Source organism: Sturnus vulgaris, chromosome 14 (assembly GCF_052056855.1).
Source record: "Sturnus vulgaris isolate bStuVul1 chromosome 14, bStuVul1.hap1, whole genome shotgun sequence".
In the NCBI taxonomy this organism is placed as follows: domain Eukaryota; kingdom Metazoa; phylum Chordata; class Aves; order Passeriformes; family Sturnidae; genus Sturnus; species Sturnus vulgaris.
In genome coordinates, this window is record NC_142256.1 from 2607524 (window position 1) to 2629675 (window position 22152).

The following is a 22152-nucleotide window of genomic DNA, read 5'->3' on the forward strand; positions in this document are numbered from 1 at the left end:
AATTGGAGATTGGAGAGCAATGCCAAGCTCTTGTCTGTGCAGAGGACAGGACAGAGCTACAAGATCCCAGGATGGGTCAGGATGGGAGGGACCAGGATGGGTCCATCTGGTGCCACCTCCCTGCTCCAGCAGAGCCATCCCAGGGCACAGGGCACAGCATTGTGTCCAGACAGCTCCGAAATATCCCCAGGGAGGAGACTCCAGATCCTCTCTGGTCTCTCTGTTCAGAGCTGGGCACTGCCCAGGGAAGTTTTCCTCGTGTCCAGCTGAAACTTCCCGAGCACCAGTTCCTGCCCTGGTGCCATGGCTGGGCCCCCGGAGCAGAGCTTGGTGCATCCTCGGACACCTCCTTTTAGACTTTTATCATTAATGAAAGCCTCCTCCCGAGGCTGCGGAGCCGCAGCTCCCCGAGCCTTCCCCTCAGAGGCGCTGAGGGGCAGCATCACCTCTGTGATCATTGACAAAAGATTCCTGTTAATCACGAAACTCCTGGCGTCTGTATAAACCACAACGCTAAGGTCTGAAGTGAAGCATGGACACTAGATAAAGGAAAATACATGATTAAATCATTCTGGTTTAAATCACCTTGTTATGAATATTATGTTTTCCAAAGAAGTTGTATCTACTACCAGCTTGCAAAATCAGACTTCCCCACAGTCCTTCCTGCCTTTGTCTGATCAATGGTGCCTATCTCAAGGACCAGACTTCCAGAACTTCTCTGGTGGTTATCTACAAAGACCAGATGGTTATCTGTGACTGACTATCCCTAGAGACTTTGTGAATTTCAGTACGGATGTTTATTCGACCACCACTGCATACCTGGCAAAATTATGACAGCAAAAAATCAAAAATTATTAATCACAACGAGAGACCATAGCATAAGAAGCGGCTGCAAACCAAGGTTCGATGGAGCGTGGAGTGGGCAGTAACCCCTCACGTTCCCCAGCGCTGCCTGTTCCGTCTGTATCAACTAAAGCAATCTAAATGTCGTTAAATACCGAGACTTTGGTTTCTCATTTATAACACTTCCCTGCCCTCACCAGCAGCTCGGAGCCGGGAACGGGGCGGATTCTGAGGGAAAAGCGGCTTGGGAGTGAAGTCGCTCAGGCGGGACCCGGCCCGCCAGGGGGCGCCGCTGCGCGCAGGCCGCTCAGCCGAGCGCCGAGCGCGCCGGGCCCGGGCCGGCCCAGCCCGCGCAGCCGCGCGCCGATGCGCGGAGCTGAGGGCGGCGGGATGGCGCTGTGGCGGGGGCTGCGCTGCTGCCGCCGCGCCTTCGCCTGGCTGCCCGTGCTGCTCATCGCGCTGCTGCTGCTCTGGTCCTACTACGGATACGTCTGCGAGCTCTGCCTCGGTGAGCGCCCGCCCGCGCCCAGCCACGCCTGCCCGCCCGCCCCGGGCCGCGCCTCGGAGCTGCCGGGGCCCCCGCGGAGCGGCGGGTGGGGGGCGCGGCGGGCCGGGGGCTTCGGACCGTTCCCCGTCTCCTTCTCCTCTTCCTCCTTCTCCTCTTCCTCTTTCCCTCCTCGTCCTGTTCCTCGCCTTCTCCACTTCCTCCTCCTCCTCCTCCTCCTCCTCCTCCTCCCGTGTCCGCGGTGTGAGGGGGCCCCGCGCCCGCCCAGGTGCCCGCGGTGTCCCCACTCCGATCCCGGCACAGGGAGAAGCACTTGAGTACGGGTCGAGTCCTTTTCGGAATTAATGAGGGGTTTAGGGGTGCTGCCCTGTTTCCCACAGGGTTTGTGCCCCGGCGGGGCTGGGTGCGGGCTGTGGGTGCTGTTTGTTAGTCATGAGCCCTCGTTTTGTGAGTCCCTGTCAGCAGGGATTTGATGTCTGAGAGGGCTGGGAGAGCGATCCCTCTGTGAAAGCCAGTGCTGTTGTGATTTGATAACGTCCAGATGTGATTTATGAGCTAAACAGACACAAACGTCAGTCTGTGCCCTGCCTTACAATCGTTTTGTGTTTTCTATTCCGAGAAGACAAGAAATAGGTTACATGGAATCACACTCTGGTGTGGAGCTGTTACAGTAGCACAAAACCACTACATTTCAGAAGAAGAAGTTTTTTGCTGGCTAGTAATTGTACATTTCATGTAGCAATTTAACTGTATAGTAAGTTGCAAACTTTCTGATGTTTGTTATTTCTGGCTTAGCGTGCTACTAGAAAAAAACAAAGAGTTGCCGGGTCTGGTGGAGAGATCTGGAAGCTTGGATTTGTGAAATTGTGAGGGGGAGATGTGACTCCTCAGGACAGAGTAAGGCAGATAAATGAAACCAGAGGTCCCAGAAAGGATCGTTTGAGATGTTCCAGGGGCTGCACAGCAAACGTAAATCAGGTGTTTGTTAGGGTTGGCAGTGCAGTGAGATCTGATATTTTTTCTCGATGGGAACTGGGATGAAATGCAGCCTCTTTGGTCTGTTTTAATCAGCAGCTTGGCAAAGCCCCCAAACACTTCATCACATTTTTCCCATCTCTGAGACTGTGGGCTGTTCCTTTCAAGAATTCACATAGGATGATATCTCTGAGGTGCATGCAACTGTCATTAGAACATGTGACAAAAAATGTGGAGTGTTTTCCTGAGACACTGTCAGTCTTTTGAAATGTGCTGTGCAACTTCAGTAATACTGAACTCAGGCTGATCCCAGCTCTCAGTGCAGCTGCTAGAGGAGACTCAGGTGATTTGAGTGAGGTTTGGATCAGGGCTGTGCTGCTCTGCAAGTGCTGCTTCAGCTGGCAGGAGCTCAGCTCACTGCCTGGAATCACAACTTAAAATCATTCATTTCCCCACACCCACCTGATTTTTTTGCCCCATTTCTCTCTCATCTTTTTTATTTGTGTGTGGAGGAGTTTATCTATGCTGAAGTTGAAATCACTGGATTATTTCAGGATTTGAGCATGAACTGTTGGCCTGTGCTGTTACTTGCCAACCAGGACATTGTCTCCCTCCACATTTCTAACACAGCAAGGCTTGCTGAGCTGGCTGCCTCTTCTCAGCTGCTGTGAGCCTGTAAATAGCGAATGCTTTGTCTGGAATCTCGATTTGCATTTTCAGCTGTGCTGAGCACTGGAAGTGCTGTGGGGGTGATGTCTGGGAGGTGTCTCCTGATGCTGGGTTTGAGCTCTCAGTGCCTGGGGTGGCCTGTGAGTCACAGGAGGAGGCCTCAGTTCTGGTTTGGCTGGTGGTTGCTGCCACAGTGCCAACAATGATCCTGCCACAGAACCTTTTATATCATCTGTGCTTGTGCTCTTTTCTCAGGTAAAATCCTTAGCAAGGCCCTGCTGCAGGTGTGGTCAGGAGGGAGCCAGGAAGTGTTTGTGAAAAGCTCATCATAGCTTGATTGGCAGCAAACTAAAGGAAAAATTAAAGGTTTTCTAACAGTCTTGTTTACCTGAAATTGAGTGGGCTGAGACACAGCAAAGATTCACTTTCTTTTTTCACCTACATTGCTGTAGATCGCTGTCACAGAGCTTTGTCTTCCAAGCAATGCTCTATGAAAATATCACAGAACTCTCTGTTTTCAGTTCAAGAAAGCTGTCCTTGTCTCTTCTGTTAAACTTGGATGCTGGCTTTTAAAATAATGGATGGATTTTCAAATAGTCACTACAAGAAGGCATTGAACAATGCATCTTTTGCTGGTTACTCAAAGACCTTCTGTTAGTAGGGGCTTTTCTCTCATTATGGTGAAGTAAGGAGGGGTTGTAAAATTTCTGCTGGTAGGAAGTGTAAAAACAATGAAGTCATTGCAGTTGCTGACTTGGCCAAAGCTGAGAAATTTATAACTTTTTAATCCTGCTGATGCAGAAATGCTTTGGGCCAGTGCTTACAGCAGAGGGTCAAGACCAGCTGGAGACCAATAGAGAGCAGCTGTGAGTTTGTGGTGAATGCCTTGAGGTGCAGCTTGGAGCCCTGGTGATCTCCTCACTGTCACCAGAGGATTGCTTTTGTCATATTTCTAATGCAAAATATACAGGATATATTTTATAACAGGGAAGGCAGAGCACAAGTAACAGTGACTGAACATCTTGCTGTGGGTGTGTGCGTGAGTGAGGAGTTGTTACAGATGCTTTTGGTTTGATGCTGAACTGTGGGTTCTCTCTTTGCCTCTTGAATTTGAACATTTTTCCTAAAATGGCTGTATTTCACATAATTGTCACAAACTTCTCTGGGATTCATATTTCCTCTCTGGACACATGTTTTTTTGTTTCTGTTTTTCTTTTCCAGTGACTGTGAGCAACCCTGTGGAGAAAGGTATGTGTGATAATTTATTATTTGCCATTCAACCCTTGTGTAAAAGGACTCACAAATGTTCTGGCTGAAATGTCAGAATAATTTGTGATCATTTTTTTAAAGGTACATCCTCTTTCAGTATTTCTTTCCTGTAGTTGCAGCCTCCTGAGGTACTCAGTGTGCTGCACCTTCTGGGTGCATTGGGAAATGTTCATTTTAGCCACAGTCTGGGCAGAACATGGAAAAGCTTTGATCCCTCTGCCTCTTTCAGGAAAAGCTGTGTGTGTCTGTGCACACCCACACGCCTCTTCTCCCTTTCCCTTTCACATTTCTAGAGCTGATTTTACAAGCCAAACAGAAAATACGAGTTCCCATCTGCAGCCCACCTGGCTTTTTTCACTGTTCCGTTTGATCTCTCACTTAAAGCTATTTTTGACAAGCTTTTCCTCTCAGTGCTGCTGCCCACTAACAGATCCCGAGTCACAACACAGTAGGATTGCTCAATGGCACTCTTCAGACCAGTGTGCTGGTGGAGGTAATGGCCCTGTTCTAAGAATAAGGAGTCAGTGGCTATTTTAATATTCTCCCCCTTCTTTCCTGGAGGTGCTTTGGATGCTTTTGGCTAATCCAGGTGTTCTCTTGGTGACTTTCTTCTTCAGGGGTTATGAAGGACAGAAGTAGGTGTAGTGTAAGCTGTTCCCTGAAGAACAGTGCCAGCTGACATTTAAAGATCCTCCAGATTGCTGCATTCAGTAAATTCTCTTTCCCCTATAGAGCAGCTCTAATGTTTGAAACTGCAGAGAAACTGCAGAAAGCAGGATGTCACTGACTGCTCAGCAGAAGAAAGTTAATAGTTGCCTAATCTGTCAGTGCATCTCCAGGTCACCTTCCTCTAATGTGCTGCTGATCAACAAAATTAAAGCTGTTGCAAGATTGATCTCCTTCCAGATTAATTAAAAATGGCTCAGCTCCACCTGTAGTGTAAGGATAACATCTCAAACCAGCTTGGAGCATGAGAATGACTTAGTTGTGATTCACAGCTCCTTCCCACAGTCCATCACATCCTTATGAGATGTGTCCCATCATTTGCCATCTCATTTGAAAGTCTCACTGATGCATTTGGCCTTTTTTACCAATTTTCACACAGGAAAAGAAGTATTTTGACACAATTAAGAAGTGTTTGAATTTTCCTAGTGAATTTTTCCTAGTGGTTATTTTAATCTTATTTCTAGAATTTGAAGCTTAAATGAAGTGGGGGAAACGAGATTGTTTGATCATGTCTTAATGAGTTGAGTGTTAAAGAAATGGCAAATAGCCTGTGCAGCTGAAGGACGCCTCCTTTGGCTCCCTGTCCATGCCAAAGGCTCTGGAATCAGGTTTGCAGGTTGAACTAAGACTGCTCTGACACGGGCTGGTTTCACATGATAAGGTTTGCAATTCTTCCTCAGAAATCACAAGCCCTATTTTGCTCAATTTGAGGGAAGTTTTCCTGATTTATTGTATCAACTGTGGCAAACGTAAAAAATGTTTAATAAGAAATGTGTCTTTTTCTGGTGATGTAAAGCTCATATTATTTCTCTCTCACAAGAAGAACGTGGGGCAGGAGTGGGCAGTGCACACTCTGCTTCCCACTTTGCTTTCAGTAGCAACTCAATCCCAATACTGGAGGTGCTGGAGCATTGCAAAATTCACCTTTACACTGCTCATCACCAGCCACACTGCTGGGCTTGTGCCTGGGATGTGGGGAAGAGACAGGAATCCTGTCATTCCCAGGGATATGGGGTTGTCACCTGCCCTGCGGGACAATTCTCTGACAGCTGCATCTTCCTCACCCACGGAATGGGGTCTGGTGGAGCAGGGGAGGCTCTGAGATTGGTACCCCGAGCCATGAGGTTTAGCTGGACTGCAATAATGGGTGGCACTGGATGCACATCTGTCTTTTCCTTTCTTTTTTGACATTGTTGTAAAAAAATTGAATTATGCCCATCGTGGATGAAATCTTTACTTAAGAACTCATTACTCTGTTTCTGTTTATTTATTTTTCTCATTTTGTTTTTAGTGGCCTATCTTGTAGTATTCCATATTCTCTTTGTGCTCTTTGTGTGGACATATTGGAAGTCTGTTTTCACTCTCCCAATACAACCAGGCAAAAAGGTAAGAGAGCCAACACCTTTCATTCCTTGCAAAACAAAAGTGGAGATGTTAAAGAGAACTCAAAAATCCTTTAGTCTAGTTGATCTGGAGAGGAGAGTTGGAGGCAAATGTGTTTTAATTATTTTCAACCAAATACTTACTTTGTCATGGTGCTTGGATTTAGTAGATTTGTTTTTCACATTTCGTTTTACCTCTGTATGAAATAAAACACTCGGTTTGAGGCAACAGAATGAGGTCAATATTTGTGTGGCACTCCAAATATACACAGCCTTGCTCTGATCCTGATTACAAAAATGTAAATTCATAAATAATAGCTAATCTCAGTTCTAAAAATTTAAAAATACAAAGGCTCTTGTGTAGCCGTGGAAAGGGGTTTTAACGTTTTAACCCTTTAAGTGTGGCAGAAATGAGATGCACAGCTACATGGTCGCCTTTCATGATAGAAAAAAGGAGACAATAAAATGCTGTGCATCTTATTTCCACTGCACTTAAAGGGTTAAAACCCCTTTCCACGGCTACACTCTTGCTTACTAGAGAGGAGCTGAATGTGTTATAAAGGTAAGTAATGGTATTCATCTCAGGAGCAATTCTAGTAAGTTGTTTTATGAGCCTTAATTTCACTTTTTCATTTCTTATTGATGTGTGTCTCAGTATTCTGGCTCTCCAGCACTCACTACTTAAGTTTATCCTCCTAACAACCACATTTTTCCACTGCATTAATCTCAGGAGCAGGAGAAAAACGTTTCCAAACTCCCCCGTGTTGCAGTGCTCCCCCCGTGTTGCAGTGCTCCCCCCGTGTTGCAGTGCTCCCCCCGTGTTGCAGTGCTCCCCCCGTGTTGCAGTGCTCCCCCCGTGTTGCAATGCTCCCCTGTGTTGCAGTGCTCTCTGACTGCTGCCGCGGTGTGTTCTGGTTGCAGTTCCACATGTCCTACGCTGACCAGGAGCGCTATGAGAACGAGGAGAGGCCGGAGGTGCAGCGGCAAATCCTGGCCGAGATCGCCCGGAAGCTGCCGGTGTACACGAGGACAGGCAATGGAGGTCAGCTCAGCACAGAGCCCCTGGCCCCAAATCCACACACACAGCACGGCCTGGCACTCAGAGGATCCTGCTCACCAACAGCATTCCCAGGCACCCACTGACTCCTGCTCTACTCCTGTTCTTAGGGAAAACCAAAAAAGCCTTGAACCCTCTAATTCAGTGCAGTGCCAGGTGCTGCCTTTGAGAACCAACATGTTACCCCTTGGACTTACAGTCCAAAAGCCCACATGTGCTGTCTGTATTTAGAAATCTGTCATTATTTTTACTCAAAACAGAGTCTGGCTTAGAGATGCAGGACTGCAGTTTTCTGGACTGTGTTCAGTGATTAAATTCCTGCTGCACTCCCTTCACAGCTTAAAGAAATCTGTGTTCACATTGGAGGTTCTGACCTGCTCGTTTCTGTCAGGCAGGCCAAAGAATTCCAGAGAACTGGAATAAATAGGGAATTATCAAAATGAAGCGTAGGTAGTCTGAGTAAATGTGGATGCAGGTGTGCAGCTTTGGTTTGTCACTTTGAGCTTGGCTGTATGGGTTAGAGTAGGTTTGGGATAGATGTTAGGAAGGAATCCTCTCCTGTGAGGGTGGTGAGGCCCTGGCACAGGTTCCCAGAGAAGCTGTGGCTGCCCCTGGATCCCTGGAAGTGTCCAAGGCCAGGTTGGACAGGGCTTGGAGCAGCCTGGGATAGTGGGAGGTGTCCCTGTTCATGTCAGGGGGTGGAACAAGAGGAACTTTAGAGTGCCTGCCAACCCACACCATTCCATGGTTCTATGATTTTATGCTTTCACTGATTGTTGCCCTATCTGCAAAGTCTCCATCAGTGTTGCTTACCTGATTGTGACCTGGCAGCAAACACCAGGTCACCTGCTGAAGTGATAGAGGAAAGAAAAAGAATAGTTAGGAAATGAGCACAGTACCAACTAACACATGAAAAAAGAGCACTTTTCCATTGTTTTGTGTTAATTTGTCTCTAATTCCAGGGATCCGGTTCTGTGACAGATGCCAGCTGATCAAACCTGATCGTTGTCACCACTGCTCTGTTTGTGCCATGTAAGTCATGGGTTGCCCTTCACTCAAGTGCAGTCACCACAAGGTTCTGTGAGTGGGCTGCTCCTTCATGTGTCTTTTTACACAAAAAGGTTCCCCAGGGTCTCTGTTCCAGCTGCAGCCAGCAGGGCTCTAGGGCACAAATCATTCTCGTGTCTCTTTATCTACACAAAGACCAAGGACTTCAGTTGTCTTCAAACACTAAGAAATGTTTCATCTTAAAATTATATCTTCCTTAAAAAAACTGAGACAGCATCATTTTGAGTGTCTATTGTGTAGAAACCTCACAAAAATCGATGTTTTGCTGTTGGTCTGCAGTTGGTAATGAAGTACCAATTAAAAATCTTCCATTTTTCTTTTTGTCCTTTTGCAGGTGTGTGCTAAAAATGGATCATCACTGTCCATGGTATGTCATAGCTACTGGTTTGTGGTTTTCTGAAAGGAAAGGCTACTTAGATATATTTCTGTATGCCTCTCACATTTTAGGCTATCCATCTCTTTAGTTTGGCAAACTTATAAAATAATTGCACTTTGAATTGCCTGAAATGAAATTTTAACAAATCATTCATGTTTGCTCCATAACCCATGTGTAAAAATGCTATTATATTGATAAAATTTAAACCCCAACTGCTAATTCATTTATTAACTACTATTCAAATTTGAAAGGAGCTCCAGCTTAGCCTTTCCTTTGGGCTCTCTCAGAGTTTCAGCTGCACTTGGGGTGCTTCCAATAACAACATTTGCACATGGATTGTTTCTGAACTGATGCTGGTCAGAGACAGTCTGTGCAGAAAGCTGCATGGAATAATTGAGCTTTACACCTTTCAGAATTGCTGCCACTAAATTTCTTAAATTCCTCCTTTTTTTTAAAAAAAAAAAAAAAGGAAGATTTAAGAATTCAGAAACAACACAAACATTTCCCAACCTGAACCTTCCTAGTGATCAAAATTGTAGAGGATTTCCCAAACCTGAATTCTGACACAAACATCCACTAGGGTTTTTGTACATCCTCGTGTTCCTTTCTAGCGTTGTCCTGTGCACAGAGAATTCTAACCAAGTGTGGGGTCAATTGGGCTGTTTGTAAACGAACAGGCAGGGGTGAGGTGGCCCCTGAGGTTTGCAAAGGAATCAAAGAGCACAGAACTCCCAGCTCTGGTTGCCTTGGCAGACAAGACCCAGACGGGAGGAGCGAGCTGCTGCCTCTGTGACCCACTGACCTGTGGTACCAACCTTAAAACAATCCCAAAAACCTGAACCGTGCTTCTGCTTGGCCCGAGGAAGGGTTGGAGTGGGAAGCAGAGCCATCAGTTCTGTTCCCTTTCGGCCACTAAGGGGAGCTGCTTCTTGGCAAATCCCGCTGTGTGATCCAGGGGTTCCAAACCCCCCAAAACTGGTCGTGCTCGTTGTGTTACAACCACCGTGTGCTGCACAAATCCTGATTTCAACTTTGCTTTTGTCCTCCAGGGTGAATAACTGCATTGGATTTTCTAACTACAAATTCTTTCTACTGTTCTTAGCCTATTCTTTGTTGTATTGCTTGTATATTGCTGCAACAGTCTTCAAGTATTTCATTAAGTATTGGACAGTAAGTCACGAAATCCGGTTACTTTTTCATCTCCTGTCAGTCTCGTGGGCTTTAGTGACTCTCGGTGCTTTGTTGCTCTCAGGCAGTGGAGGGGCTGCATTTTCCTGGGAGGTGTTTCCTGGGCCCTTTGGGAGCTCACCTCCTGTTAGATGTCCAAAATGCACGAAGCAAGAAGCAAGTAGGCTTCAGGAATTTCAGACTAGATTATCTTCTGGCAGAGAAGTTCTATCCTTTGCCTGTCTTTGTGTTTGCATGGGTGTCCCTTGGAAAGTTTGGCATTGATGTGTAAGATGCTGGCAATGATTTGTTACATATTGACAGAAAAGAAAAAAGCAGGTCTAACAACCTTGTTCATTTTCTAACCCCCATAGGCCTCCTTTTTCCATTTAAAAACTGACTGACCCAAAGGAGGCTTTTATGTAGTTACTGTTGATGGTTTCTATGCAAGCAAGGCCAGTTGATAGCTCCAGTAAGGCACTGGCCCTTGGGCTCTATTTCTGTCCCCTCTGCTCAATAACTCTGAATGTTTGTGTTTAACTCCTTTGCTGTGCACTAATTGTTCCCCACACTCAGCCAGGCACAGCCCTGAGCCCTGGAGGTCCCCAGAGCCTGCCTGTGTCACTGCTGGGCATCTCTGGCACCTGGCTCTTCTACTGTAGAGGGAAAGGAGCCTTTCTTCTGCTTGGGAGGTCCCACTTGGCTTTTAAACTGTCCCCATCCATCTGTGCTCAGTTCTAAAACTCCCTGATAGCTGCAGATGTGGAGGGCAGGTTTCTCTGGGCTTACCTTTAGTAAGGTGCAGAATTTTAATGTATGCACAGGAAACTCAGCAGAATTTAAACAGAGCTTCCAGAGCTCCTGCCTGCTCATTTCCCATGGGCACAGGGTGTTCCTCATGCCCACCTGGGCACCTGTGCTGGCTCTGAGCCATACCAGGAGTTAATAACACCCCCCACTCTTGGTGCTGAGGTACAGGAGGGGAAATGAACCACATTCATTTCTTTGTCTCTTTTTGCTTTTTAGAGTAAGATTGACTTTTTTGTCTGTAAAAGTTTGAGAACTCCCAATAGGAGTTTTAGAATTATATTTCTAAAGTACAAAGAATTTCCATATTTAATTTGTTCCTGTCACTTGTTCTGTGTTGCTTTCCTTTCCAGGGTGAGCTGACCAATGGACGTTCCAAATTTCACATCCTTTTCCTTCTCTTCGTGGCAATCATGTTCTTTGTAAGCCTCATGTTTCTGTTTGGCTACCACTGCTGGCTCGTCAGCAGGAACAGATCCACTCTAGGTAAGGCTCTTCTGCCTGTTCCTTCTAGTAAAACACACCAAAAGTGCTGTAAGAAGAAAAAAAAAAGAGAAGAAAAAAGGCATTTGTTCTATTTCTGTAGATTCCTGCTGGTTTATGAGGGGAGGAAGATTTAAGATCTTGGTACAAGCTGCAGAAATTTGTCACTGCAAACGAGGTGCATTTATTAGCTGGTGTGACAAAAGCTTTGTTAGGGAAACCAGAGCCTTAAGGTGTAGCAGTCCAATTATAAGTGTTATGCATATGTAAAACTACATTTGCTGTGAAATGAGTGCAGCTTTTCAGGAATAATGGTTTGTTATGCTCCTGTGCTGGGGTACCTCCCAACCAGCTTGGTGAGCTTGGGAAACACAGTGTCCATCTTTATTGATAAAGACAAAGAAGCTGTGACTGTAAAAACCAAAGAAATTATCACCTAAAATAGCATAATTTGGTCAAAATTTCTTTGCCTTTCCTCAGATAAATGTTCAACTTTCATAGCTTTTGGGATAAAGTTTTGTAACAAAACAGACACTATCAAGAGTGAGCAAATATTCTGATTTTATCAAGTTATTTACTTCAAAAGTCATTTCATGGGGCACTGAAGCTCATCTATCCCAAAACATCAGACCTGTGCAGCAGCTGAGGAGGGAGATCAAACTGTTCCTAGGGCACTCAAGGTTCTTGTCTCCTCTCTTTTCTTAATTTTATGCCTCACCAGAACCCAGGGTTTATTTGCATTTGTTTGTCCCCAGTGCTTGTTCATTATAACATTCATGAATGAGGTGATTTAAATCTGCAGTGCCACTTCTGGAATATGCAATGAACACCAACCTCCTTCATTCTGCAGAGTTTTTTACCTAGAAACTTTGACCTTCTGAATTTCATCAAGTCCCACAGAGGATCTTTTAATTCCATTCTCTGGATGAAACAACCCTTTGTGTGTTGGTTTGACTGTTCTCTAGGTTCAGTTGCATGAACAAATTCCTGCCTTCAGTTGGAAAGTCTTTACAGGCTTTGCAAAATGGAAAAGCCATTCTTTTGAAACTTTTTAGTGCTGTATCTCTATAATCTGTTAAATCACATTGTCTTTAGATGGCTACAAGATGCACAACCCTGTTTCAGAGTGTTTGGCATTGATTTTAATTTTTTTTTCCACTGAAATTGCCTCTGTTTGCAGAGGCTTTCTCAGCTCCAGTGTTTCAAAATGGCCCAGATAAAAATGGATTCAATCTTGGCTTTGTGAAGAATCTCCAGCAAGTGTTTGGGGAAGAAAAAAAGCTCTGGCTGCTGCCTATTGCCTCTAGGTAAGTAACCCTGCTAAAAGCTGATACAATTACAGTTTTTCACACTTTGTGTACAGGTGCAGGTCACAGGAAAGTGGGGTTTTTATGTGTCTTTCAGTAAAATTGGGGCCATTTTCTATTGGGTGTCAGTCAAACACAGGTGAGATTTCTGCCCTGAAGAATCTGTGGAATAAATTGATAAAATTTATGCCTATTAGTTCTTTCTTTTTCATAAATGTTATCCTTAGTTCCACTGTCACTTCTAACTGCCCACAAGTTAATTTTTCCAGTTTTTTTTTTTCTGTATTCAAATTACTTGATCAAATTAGCACATTTACCTTCTGCTAAAAATTACCTAATTCCAGGCCACAAGTTTCAACTTCTGCACTCCAGAGACCTGGAAAAAAATCGAGAACCAAAATGAAAGCTAAACATGGTACTTTTCCAAGCTTAAGGAGGATTTTAAGTAAACCTGGAAAATACTGGCAACAGAAAACTTTGCAGAAAAAATGTAGAGAAATTATCATCTTTTAGAACTTTGCTGCTTTTGCAGTTCCCTCTCTGCCCTTTTCCATGCAGCCAGGGGGATGGACATTTTTTCCCAATGAGAGCCTTGAGTGAAGCTCGGAACCCTCTCCTGACAAATGAGGAGCAGTGGGAAGAGGATGGAATAGATGAAGAGCCTCAGGGTAAGGAAATGAGTGAAATTAATTGTCATGACCTACAGTGGCCAATAGCTGAATTATAAGAGCTAATCAAATTTTAAAAACTGTGTTGGTTAAGTCTCTGGGAAGCTCTGACTTGATTAAGGAGCATAGACTAAAAGTAAGTTCTGCTTTGGAAACAATTATTTCTTTTTTTTTTTTAGCAACTTCCTACTTGCAAGTGAATGAATTTAGAGGGTGTTTCAAGGGTTAGAGAAACTGAAGTTGCCACAAACTGAGAGTATTTACATGTAAATGTTGCTGCATGCAGCACAGTTATTTGGGACATAAAGTGGTGCCTGCAAGAAGGAGAATATTTAGATTTTTCAAAGTGTATTTATCCTCTGAGAATGTGTGAAAACAGGCATGCAAACCCCTGAGTGCAGGGATACATTTAGGAAGCTGCTTTATACTTTGTCCAGCTTTATTACCAGACTAAATTTATCTGCTCTCCCTGGTTGGTTCTATACATTTTGGTACTTACACAAGGTAATAAAAATGAGTTTTAAAACCAACAAGATTGCCTTTAAAAATAGCAAACTATGGCATTCCTGTGAATTTTTAATGATGCTTAAAATAACTCCTCTAGGAATGAGTCAGAGCTTCTTCCAATTTTTTACAAACTTTAAATTATCTGAATAAATAATTAATTCTTCCATATGAAAACGGTGACAGTGAGGTGATTTTTGGCTCGATCAGACCCCAGATTATGGTCTGGAGTTGATATGAAGTCTCCCAATTTATAGTGCTTATGAAATAACTGGCATTTCCAGGCAGTTGAACTGGATGATCATTGTGGGTCCTTTCAACTGAAATATTCAGATTCTCTCTTACACAACAGAGGTAAACCAGTAAAAATGTCTAACCAGAAAGACCTGAAATGCTCCATGAAAACTGCAAGACCTTCATTTGTCTTTGTGGCTTTAAAGCTTGTGGCTTGGTTATGAAATAAATAAAGCCAATAATAGAGAAATGTCAGTTAGAAACAGCTGCTCAGTTCTCTCTGACAAGTGGTTGTCTATTTTTGTTTGTAATTATCCTTAAAAACACAATCCCATGCTCAGTGAAAAATGTATTCTCAGTGATAAAACCAGATTTACTTACCTCTAACTGCTTTGGTTTTCCCAGGTTCTGGTGAAGCCTCATCCCTTGCCATAGAAAGGGAGACATAGCAGTGTGAAAACACAGTGATGTAAAGCTGGATCAGAAAGGTCAGTGTTCCTTTCTCTGTTTCCTTCAAAACCGCTGCTCTGCAGGGAGTGGGGAGGTGATGTCCAACAGGTTTGGGCTTTAGCAGAAAAATATTTCTCCAGCTTGCCCAGAAATCCCATGTTTAAGGAGCCCTGAAAGGAAGCAGAGGCTCTCAGTGGCCCTGGGCTGGGTGCTGGCACAGGTGACACCAGAGCCACCAGCACTCTGTGAAGGGGAGGACAGCAGCCCTGCAGCTCCTCTGGAAAACATGGCAGGAACAAACCTTGCACTGCTTGGACAGTGACAAGATGGGAATTCTGGGATCCGTGGGAGCTGTGGGAAGGGGCAGGTGCAGTGTTAAAGTGAGCTGAGCACAGCCAAGCTGCAGCTGGGAATACAAGGAAGTGCCTTGTAATGCCACATCAGCTGTCACTCTTCCCCAGGCTTTCTCTCCCCCTGGAAAAGGTGGGTCTGACACCAGCTGGGGCAGGTGCTGCTTCCAGAACATTCCCTGCTCTGCATCCTGTTCTGACTTGGAGGACAGGGGAGATGCCCCACACACATCCTGCCCCAGGAGCTGCAGGCAGTGAGGACACAGTGTCCTTGTCCAGGGGAATGTCACTGGCTGAGATTCCAGGAGCATCCTCTGCTGTCCCACTGGCAGGAGCTGGAATTGCCAGGTGGGGTTTGCCCCTCCCAGTTCCGAGGCTGTCAATAACTGTGGTGTGGCAGAGCTCTGCCATTCCTGCCTGGCTCCCCTGGGCCTCCACACTGCTATCAGTGGGCTTCTGGCACGTTGTAGGAGTCCACCTTGTTCCACTAAGGAAAAAACCCCAGAGTGTTTTTCTGTCAGCAATGAGGGCTGCATCCTGCAATCCCACCAGGGCAGGCAAAATCAGCATTTTGCTGTTGTTCTTCATGGCTTTAAAACGACTCCCAAAGCCCAGATCAACCCTCACTCCCTCATAACAGCAGTGCTATGGTTGCACATTTGTATTTCTTTAAATTTCAGCTTCCCTCTCAGGAGCCAACATCCCTTCTCTTGGCAAGGACTTCAGTTTTGAGGGGCAGAAAACAGGTGGATCTTCAAGATGAGGAAACATCCTGAAGTATTGTCTGATGGGAATCTGCATTCTAGAGTGCTTCTCCAGGAATCCTGCTGTCCAGATGTCCCAAGGCTTTAGAAGTTTAAGTTACAGAGTTAACAGAACAATTTTACAGAGTGATTCTGGCCAATCTTCTTTGGCCTGCTCTCTTTATTTTATAAATACTATATATTTTTTATTCAAAATAGGTGAAAGTGTTGATGCGAGTGCATTTCCAAAGGCCTTTCCATTTTGCAAACATCAGGGACTCGAGCTCTTGAAATTCTTCCAAGCCATAATATTCTTGGGGATGGTTATTTATTTTGAGGCTGATTCTCCAACCTTCCCTGACAAGTGGCATTTTCTAACGTGTTTAAATTCTGAGTCAGTTCAGCTCAATGCAAGACAGACCCAGTTAAATCTGGCACTAAATTGGTAGCTGAATTTAAGAGTGTTGAAGGAAAAAGTGCTGAACATGCACATGTACATGTGCAGCTGTGAATGAAAATAAAATATTCACTTTGCCAGTATCAAGATTCAAGAATATTGTGGCCATAGATTTTTTAAAACTTTTTTAGGAGGGTGTTATTGTCTTAGAGTTAGGGTTATAGTGCTTTTGCATCTTACTTGCAGGCTCCTCAAATGCAAAAGGGAACTTCAGACAGTCCAGTTTGCATTAATTCCTAGGACTAAAGTATCATCTCATTCCTGGATCAGTGTTTGATGGAGATTTGTGTGTTCATGGAGTCAAAAAGGAAGCTGTGAATGTGAAATGTGCACTGAAGTGTGGCTCCAAGAGTCGTGTTTGGAGTTTACACTCCACAGGGGTGGCTTGAACCCCAAAATGCTGAAGACACAATTGATACATTGAATTTTTTCAGACTTCTTCCCAGCTCAGTGCACTGACTGGCTTCAGGGGTTTCTGCACTAACAGGTGATCAGATTTGTTTCTGCATTTTGCTGCATTTACAGTCAAAGAGGTGTATCCCTGTTTTTGTTCTGAGGAGTGGAACTGAAACTTGGCTGGCCAGATTATGGACATTTTTCTAGACCTGAGTCCTTTTTTTTAATCTGCATGATTCAGCCCAGTCCATCATTCTTGTTTGAATTAGGTGCATGCTACAAGTATTGGTGTAGTGCCTCTAAGGTCATTTAGTACCATTTTCTATCCCATTTTTGTGTTTGTTCATCAGCCCACTGGTGTTGGCAGTGGCTACAGGAGCAGCTGTGCATGTCAGGAGAAAGGAGCTGATGAGTTTGGTGGTGGAGGCTTTGCCTACAGACTAAACCCCTTTTTCCTCTGCTGCTGCTGCCCCAGGGAATGTGTTTGTGAGCCAGGAGAGCCTTGCAGAGGTTCCTTCCCTAAGAGAAGCTGTTTAACTCCTGGCTGACCTGTGCCCTGGGGACAGGAATTTTGTCCCTCAGCCTCTGCAGTTTGTGTGGAGCAGGCAGTGCTGACCTCTCTGTGATGAATTTAGTTGTGAGGGGCCAAGGTGGGCTGGCCCAGGCTCGTGTGGGTTTGTGTCTCTCCTCAGGGTGGCCCTGAACACTGAAAATGTTCCTGCTTCAGCCACCTGAGCCCCATCTGCTGAGTGGCTCTGTCACCAAACGGCTGCTGAGTGCTGGAAGAGTTTTTCCTGTCAATCTAAAGCTGCATTTCTAATGTAAATCTGGTGTTGGACCTTGTGCTGTGTGTGATGCAAGGTGGCAGCTGAATTAATCCCCTCATTCCTGGCAAAATGTGCTCTGGAGGGGGAGCTTGAGAAGATGATGGCAGCTAAACACAGCCAGAATTTAGCACCTACAGAGGTGCTATTTGTGCCTTTAAAAACTTGAAATTCCTTGTATATAAAACCAGGAAGATGATTTGATGACTTTGTTTCATCCTGTCAGCTGCAGTTTATTTTTCCTGAGTTTTCTGAGCAGATTCTTGTGCCCTTCCTGGGTTTGGTCCTGGTTACAGCCCTGCCATTATTTGAGTTGTTTCTGTGCCAGGCAGCAGCAGAGCTGTGCAGGAGCTCCCCTGCCTGCTCCTGCTGCTGCTGCCCTGCTCTTTAGGGAGTACAGAAAATCAGGTTTTGTCTTCTAATACTAAGCCAGATATCTTTATGATGGCACAGGTTCCAAGCTCAGATTGAGAAAGGGTTTTAAATGTTTCCAAGTAACTTTTATTCAGTCACTTTTCTTGTAATTAATTTTTGTAATTAATTAATTCCCTTTCCTTCAAAGCAGCTCAGCCTCCCATGGCTGTAACAAACTCTTGTCCAGGTCAAAACAGTACAAAGTTTATCACTTCAGAGCCACTTCTCAATATCCACACATCAGATGCTTCATGAAATGTGAAACAAACCCAAAAGTTGTGTAAGATGAGGTAGAACAAAATAGGAAAAACCCACATGTCTGAGTGGGCAGCTCCATTTTGTTCCCTTCTGCTCACTTAAGGTGATATCCTTATTTTACTCCTGGCCTTTGTCCTTTTTCTGCTGAGTAAATGCACTGGAAAACAGAAGTTCCTCAGGCTGCTGTGGTCACTGCTGCAGGTGACAAAAGACAATATTCAGCCCAATGTGTGGTACTTTTTTTTTTACCTGTAAATGGCTTTTCAGGGGTAAGCCACTGCAGCATCTCCTTTGTTTTCCATGCCCTGATCCTCATCCAGAGGCTCTCCACCATCATCACTGACTGTAAGGGCTGTATCCTCAAACCTCTCCCCCACCTCCCCTGCCTGCACCCTCCATCCCAGAATTCCAGGAGTGGAATTCATCCAGAGTACTGCAGCTCTGGGAGCTGCCCAGTGATCCCAGTTCATCCTGTGTGTGTCACACTGCCTGTGCTGGTGTCCCAGCACTGCAGGACACCCTGAGCCCTCTGTGTGCCAGGAGCAGCCCAAGTGTTCCCACTGTGGCTGCCACCAGTGCTCCCTGTCCCTCTCTGGGTGTGTGCTGTAGAGGCAGTTCTGTGCAGAGAACCTGGAGAATTGTTCATGTTCGAGTCTCAGTTCTGGTGCTGATGTCAGCTGTGTGACTGTAGGGGTTGCTGAAGGTGTTCCACTCCAGCCTGGAGCAGTGTGGAGGCAGCAAGGGAACTGTCCCAACCCCTCCAGGGGCTGTTTTCTCTGCTTAGCATTGGATCTACACCACAGCTTTCTCAGCTCTGAGCAACTTTTCCAAGGGATGTCACTGTGGGAAAGGAAGGACCACTTTTGTTGGACTTTACTGTGATGCCTCTGTCGTTATCCCTCTACTCCTGGATTCATCCTCTGAAATAACTGACCACTAACAGCCACCTCCTCACCTCTCCCCCTTCTCTCCCATTTACATTCAGGTACAAAAACCCAGACAGAGCATCACACTGATGTTTCTCTGTGTGGAATTGTCCTCAGTCCAGTCATGGGCCACTGAGTCCTGCCCAAGGAACCAGGACTTGTGCAACCCTCACTGCACTGCCAGGTTTTTCTTGCTGAGTTGGAAATTTTTGGAGTAGGATGATCTTGTTTTCCTTCAAGCATGGAGCATGTTGGAGGTATCCAGTGTGAGTGGGGTGCAGTCACTGGTGAGAATCAGGAAGCTTCCAAATCGTTCTATGCAATGAATGTTTGCTTCCTGGGACAAACAGGAATGGATTCAGCAAAATCCACACCAGCTGCAGCTCTGGAGTTCTAGATGCTGGTCTGGACTGAAAGCACAACTTGATGCATAAAGTCTGTAATATGATATGAATGTAAAATGTCAAGGGGAAAAAATTCTTAAATTACAATTTTTTTCCCTGAATTTAGCTATGAAGAATGATGTGCTGAGCAGTTACTCTGTGCAAAGCTGGTGCAGTCATGGAAGGGTTTAATTAGCAGGGGAAGGAGCCACTGCTGACCTTGTTTACTAAGCCAGAATTAATTAACTCAAAAGGGTCACGTTTCAATTTCGGTGACTCCTGTGGTACAGATTTCTGAAATGGATCCATAGTACTTGAAAATACCTCAATTTTACTGCTATTTCTCCAATTCTATCAGCTTCTGTTTCATTACAGAACACTTGCAAACCTAAACTCATTCTGAACAGATGACTGAAGGTGTTTGCCTGGCAGAGGGGCTGTTTTCATTCCCAGCCTGCTCTGCCATGGGCTCTTCCTGCCTAGTGCTGCTTCCCCTGCCCTGGTCACAGACACTGAGCTCACACCCACTGCTGCAGGGTTTTAGTCTCTTGTCCTCTTTGCATCCCACTTTGAGTCTTCCCTCTTCCTCCTGAACATACAGTTAAATATTTTCAGCTTTGAGCTGCTTGTGCTGGTTTTTTGGGTACTGTGAAGGTGAGTAGGTGTCATTTTATGCAGTTGTGCCATGTATTTTATTTGTAATTAATCTCTCTGTTTGTCAGGTATTGGTTTGTGGTTCCCATCATCAGGCCCAGCTGGCTTTGCTTTGAGCAGGATCTCACTTCCTGCATTTTCTCTTTCTTAAAAGCCTAATTTCTTCATTCTCCAGCTTCCATTTGGGATGTAAACCTTGTGAAATAAAATGTAAGTTTACATTTCAAATACAAGCCTGTAAGTTGCTCATGCCTGCATGCTCCTTAAAATATTTTTTTTTTTCTGTATGAGGTTTTAAGATTTACAGCAGCATTTGTAAAACTTTAGTGAGTAACAGCCATTGTTTAAAAAAAATATGTTAAGGGGGGGGGGAAAAACCACAACCCAAAAAAAATCCAGCAAAAAGGACAAAAGGATCATCTCTGCTTCTTATACCAGCAGTGACTAAAAATAAATGCCTGCTTGCTTCCAGTGCTGGTGTCAGACAGCCCTTGGAGCACACAGGTACCTGACCTGACAGCTTCCCTGCTGTTTCACTTCCTGGAGTTAAACCTTGGACTAAATCCCACGGGAAGCCTGAGAAACCCAACACAATCGGCCTCCCCCTCTCCTTTCTAGCCTGGGGAAGGTGTGTGCAGCCCCTTCTCAGCACTTCCCTCTAAGAGAAACAGAAGCCCGAAGTGAAAGTGTTGGTGCGTTATTTCCCTCCCCCTCCCCTCCCAACCTTTTTCTGGAGGATCCGGGAGCCTCCAGGATGTGTCCCCGAACTCCCTGGAATGCTGCTGATGTCATGAACTGCTGCAGGTGACCTTCCCTGCAGGGAGGAGGGACAAGGCTGTGGCTGAGAGCTGGGGGGAGGAGGTGGAACCTGATTTAACTCCATCCTTTGGAATTAACCACATTATGGAGTGGCTTCTGCTGAACTCAGAGCTGCTCCAGAGTGATTCCAAATCCATTGTTGGAGCAGGGAACTTTGGGTTAGGAACACAGGAAGTAGGAAAGGTCTTGTTATTTTATAAATTTATCATCTGCCTGCCCAGATGGCTGCTCCTCATCTGAAAATGCTGCTTGTGGTGCAAATGAGTCCCTCAAAGACCGAACTGAGCTTAATCTCAGGGTCAGAGAATGGCAGAGTGGTGTTGTCAGTGTATCAGGAGGGTTTAACTTCCTCCCACAAAAGCCAGGGAATTTCACATGCTGGAAAATGGGGCTGGAGCAGAACCCCCCCTGCAGGGGCTGCTGTGGGTCAGGGGGGTCCTTTGGGACATCCCTCTGCCATTCCTGATGGATGGAGCTGACAGAATTGGGAAATTCAGCAATCCCCTGGAGTGGTTTGTAACTGCATCCAGCTGCTTTTTAGGAACCCAGCATGGCCTGGGGCTGGCAGTTGTTCCAGTCAGAACTGGTGGCTTAATACACATCCCTTCCCCCTAATTCAGGGGGAAGTAATTATTTTCCAAGGAATGTCACACTGGGATTGCTGCCCACCTTTGGGGCGTCGTGTTCAGGAATTTAATGCTGCTGCTGCTGGCATTGAGACTTTTGATATCAAGTGAGTTTTTACAAAAGCTTTGGGTACTTGTTTTTACTGTTGGACCAATGTTCTGACTATGCTGATGCTCTGTGGAGTTTCATTTTCCAGGTGTTTGTACAGTTTCTACAGCTGAATATCCTGTATGTTCTGCTTTGTTGTTTTTTATTATGGTTTATACTGCACTGCAGGCAAGGACTGCATTAAAACCATTTTTGGCTAATTCATTAGACTTGTGAATGGTTATTTCCTATGCTCAGGCTAAACATTGCCTCTCTGGAAGTGTTACACAACTTTAATTAATTGGAATTACTGCTTGGAACAGGGAAGGTTATCTGTGATAAAAAGACTCATTGGTGGGGGCAGTCCAGACCTCAGCACTCCACTCACCTGATGAGAGGTAAGGACACTGCTGGAGACAACATTCCCTAATCCTGCATTTGTAGAATACGGATATATTTTAAAATAATAGGGGTTTATATTGTATTTATGGAGTTCCCCGAAGTTACAGCAAGGGGAGGTACTGGCCAGCTGGGTATGGTGTATTTGATGCCAGAGGATTTAAAGAAAGAAGGGATTTGGCTGCAGATTGATGTTTAATGACTCAAACAATGAGGGCCCTGAGGGTTTGGAAAGGCTGCTGAGCCCTGAGGGCCATGCTTGTCTTCTGGCTCTGCTGCTCTGTGAACAGGACTAGAAATCGAGTTCCAGCTTTTTGCTGCAGTT

At 45.2% G+C, this 22152-nt stretch overlaps 1 protein-coding gene across 1 annotated transcript; it reads left to right on the forward strand.

Moving 5' to 3' along the window:
* Positions 1–1184: 1184 nt before the first annotated feature.
* ZDHHC15 (zDHHC palmitoyltransferase 15) lies at positions 1185–21653 on the forward strand. Its single transcript, XM_014877153.2, has 12 exons — positions 1185–1351; positions 4214–4240; positions 6279–6373; positions 7291–7411; positions 8389–8458; positions 8829–8861; positions 9920–10040; positions 11198–11330; positions 12508–12634; positions 13193–13302; positions 14446–14528; positions 15521–21653. Exons 1-11 carry the CDS (start codon positions 1210–1212, stop codon positions 14487–14489), a joined length of 1023 nt encoding a protein of 340 aa, XP_014732639.2. The 5' UTR covers positions 1185–1209; the 3' UTR covers positions 14490–14528; positions 15521–21653.
* Positions 21654–22152: the final 499 nt, after the last annotated feature.

What these genes read in the sequence shown, in the direction of transcription:
- ZDHHC15 (XM_014877153.2), top strand. Translation starts at nt 1,210, where the DNA reads ATGCGCGGAGCTGAGGGCGGCGGGATGGCGCTGTGGCGGGGGCTGCGC. An exon ending in ATGGATCATCACTGTCCATG is followed by an intron (nt 8,862 to 9,919) that starts GTATGTCATAGC and finishes TTTGTCCTCCAG; the next exon opens with GGTGAATAACTGCATTGGAT. An exon ending in ATTTCATTAAGTATTGGACA is followed by an intron (nt 10,041 to 11,197) that starts GTAAGTCACGAA and finishes TTTCCTTTCCAG; the next exon opens with GGTGAGCTGACCAATGGACG.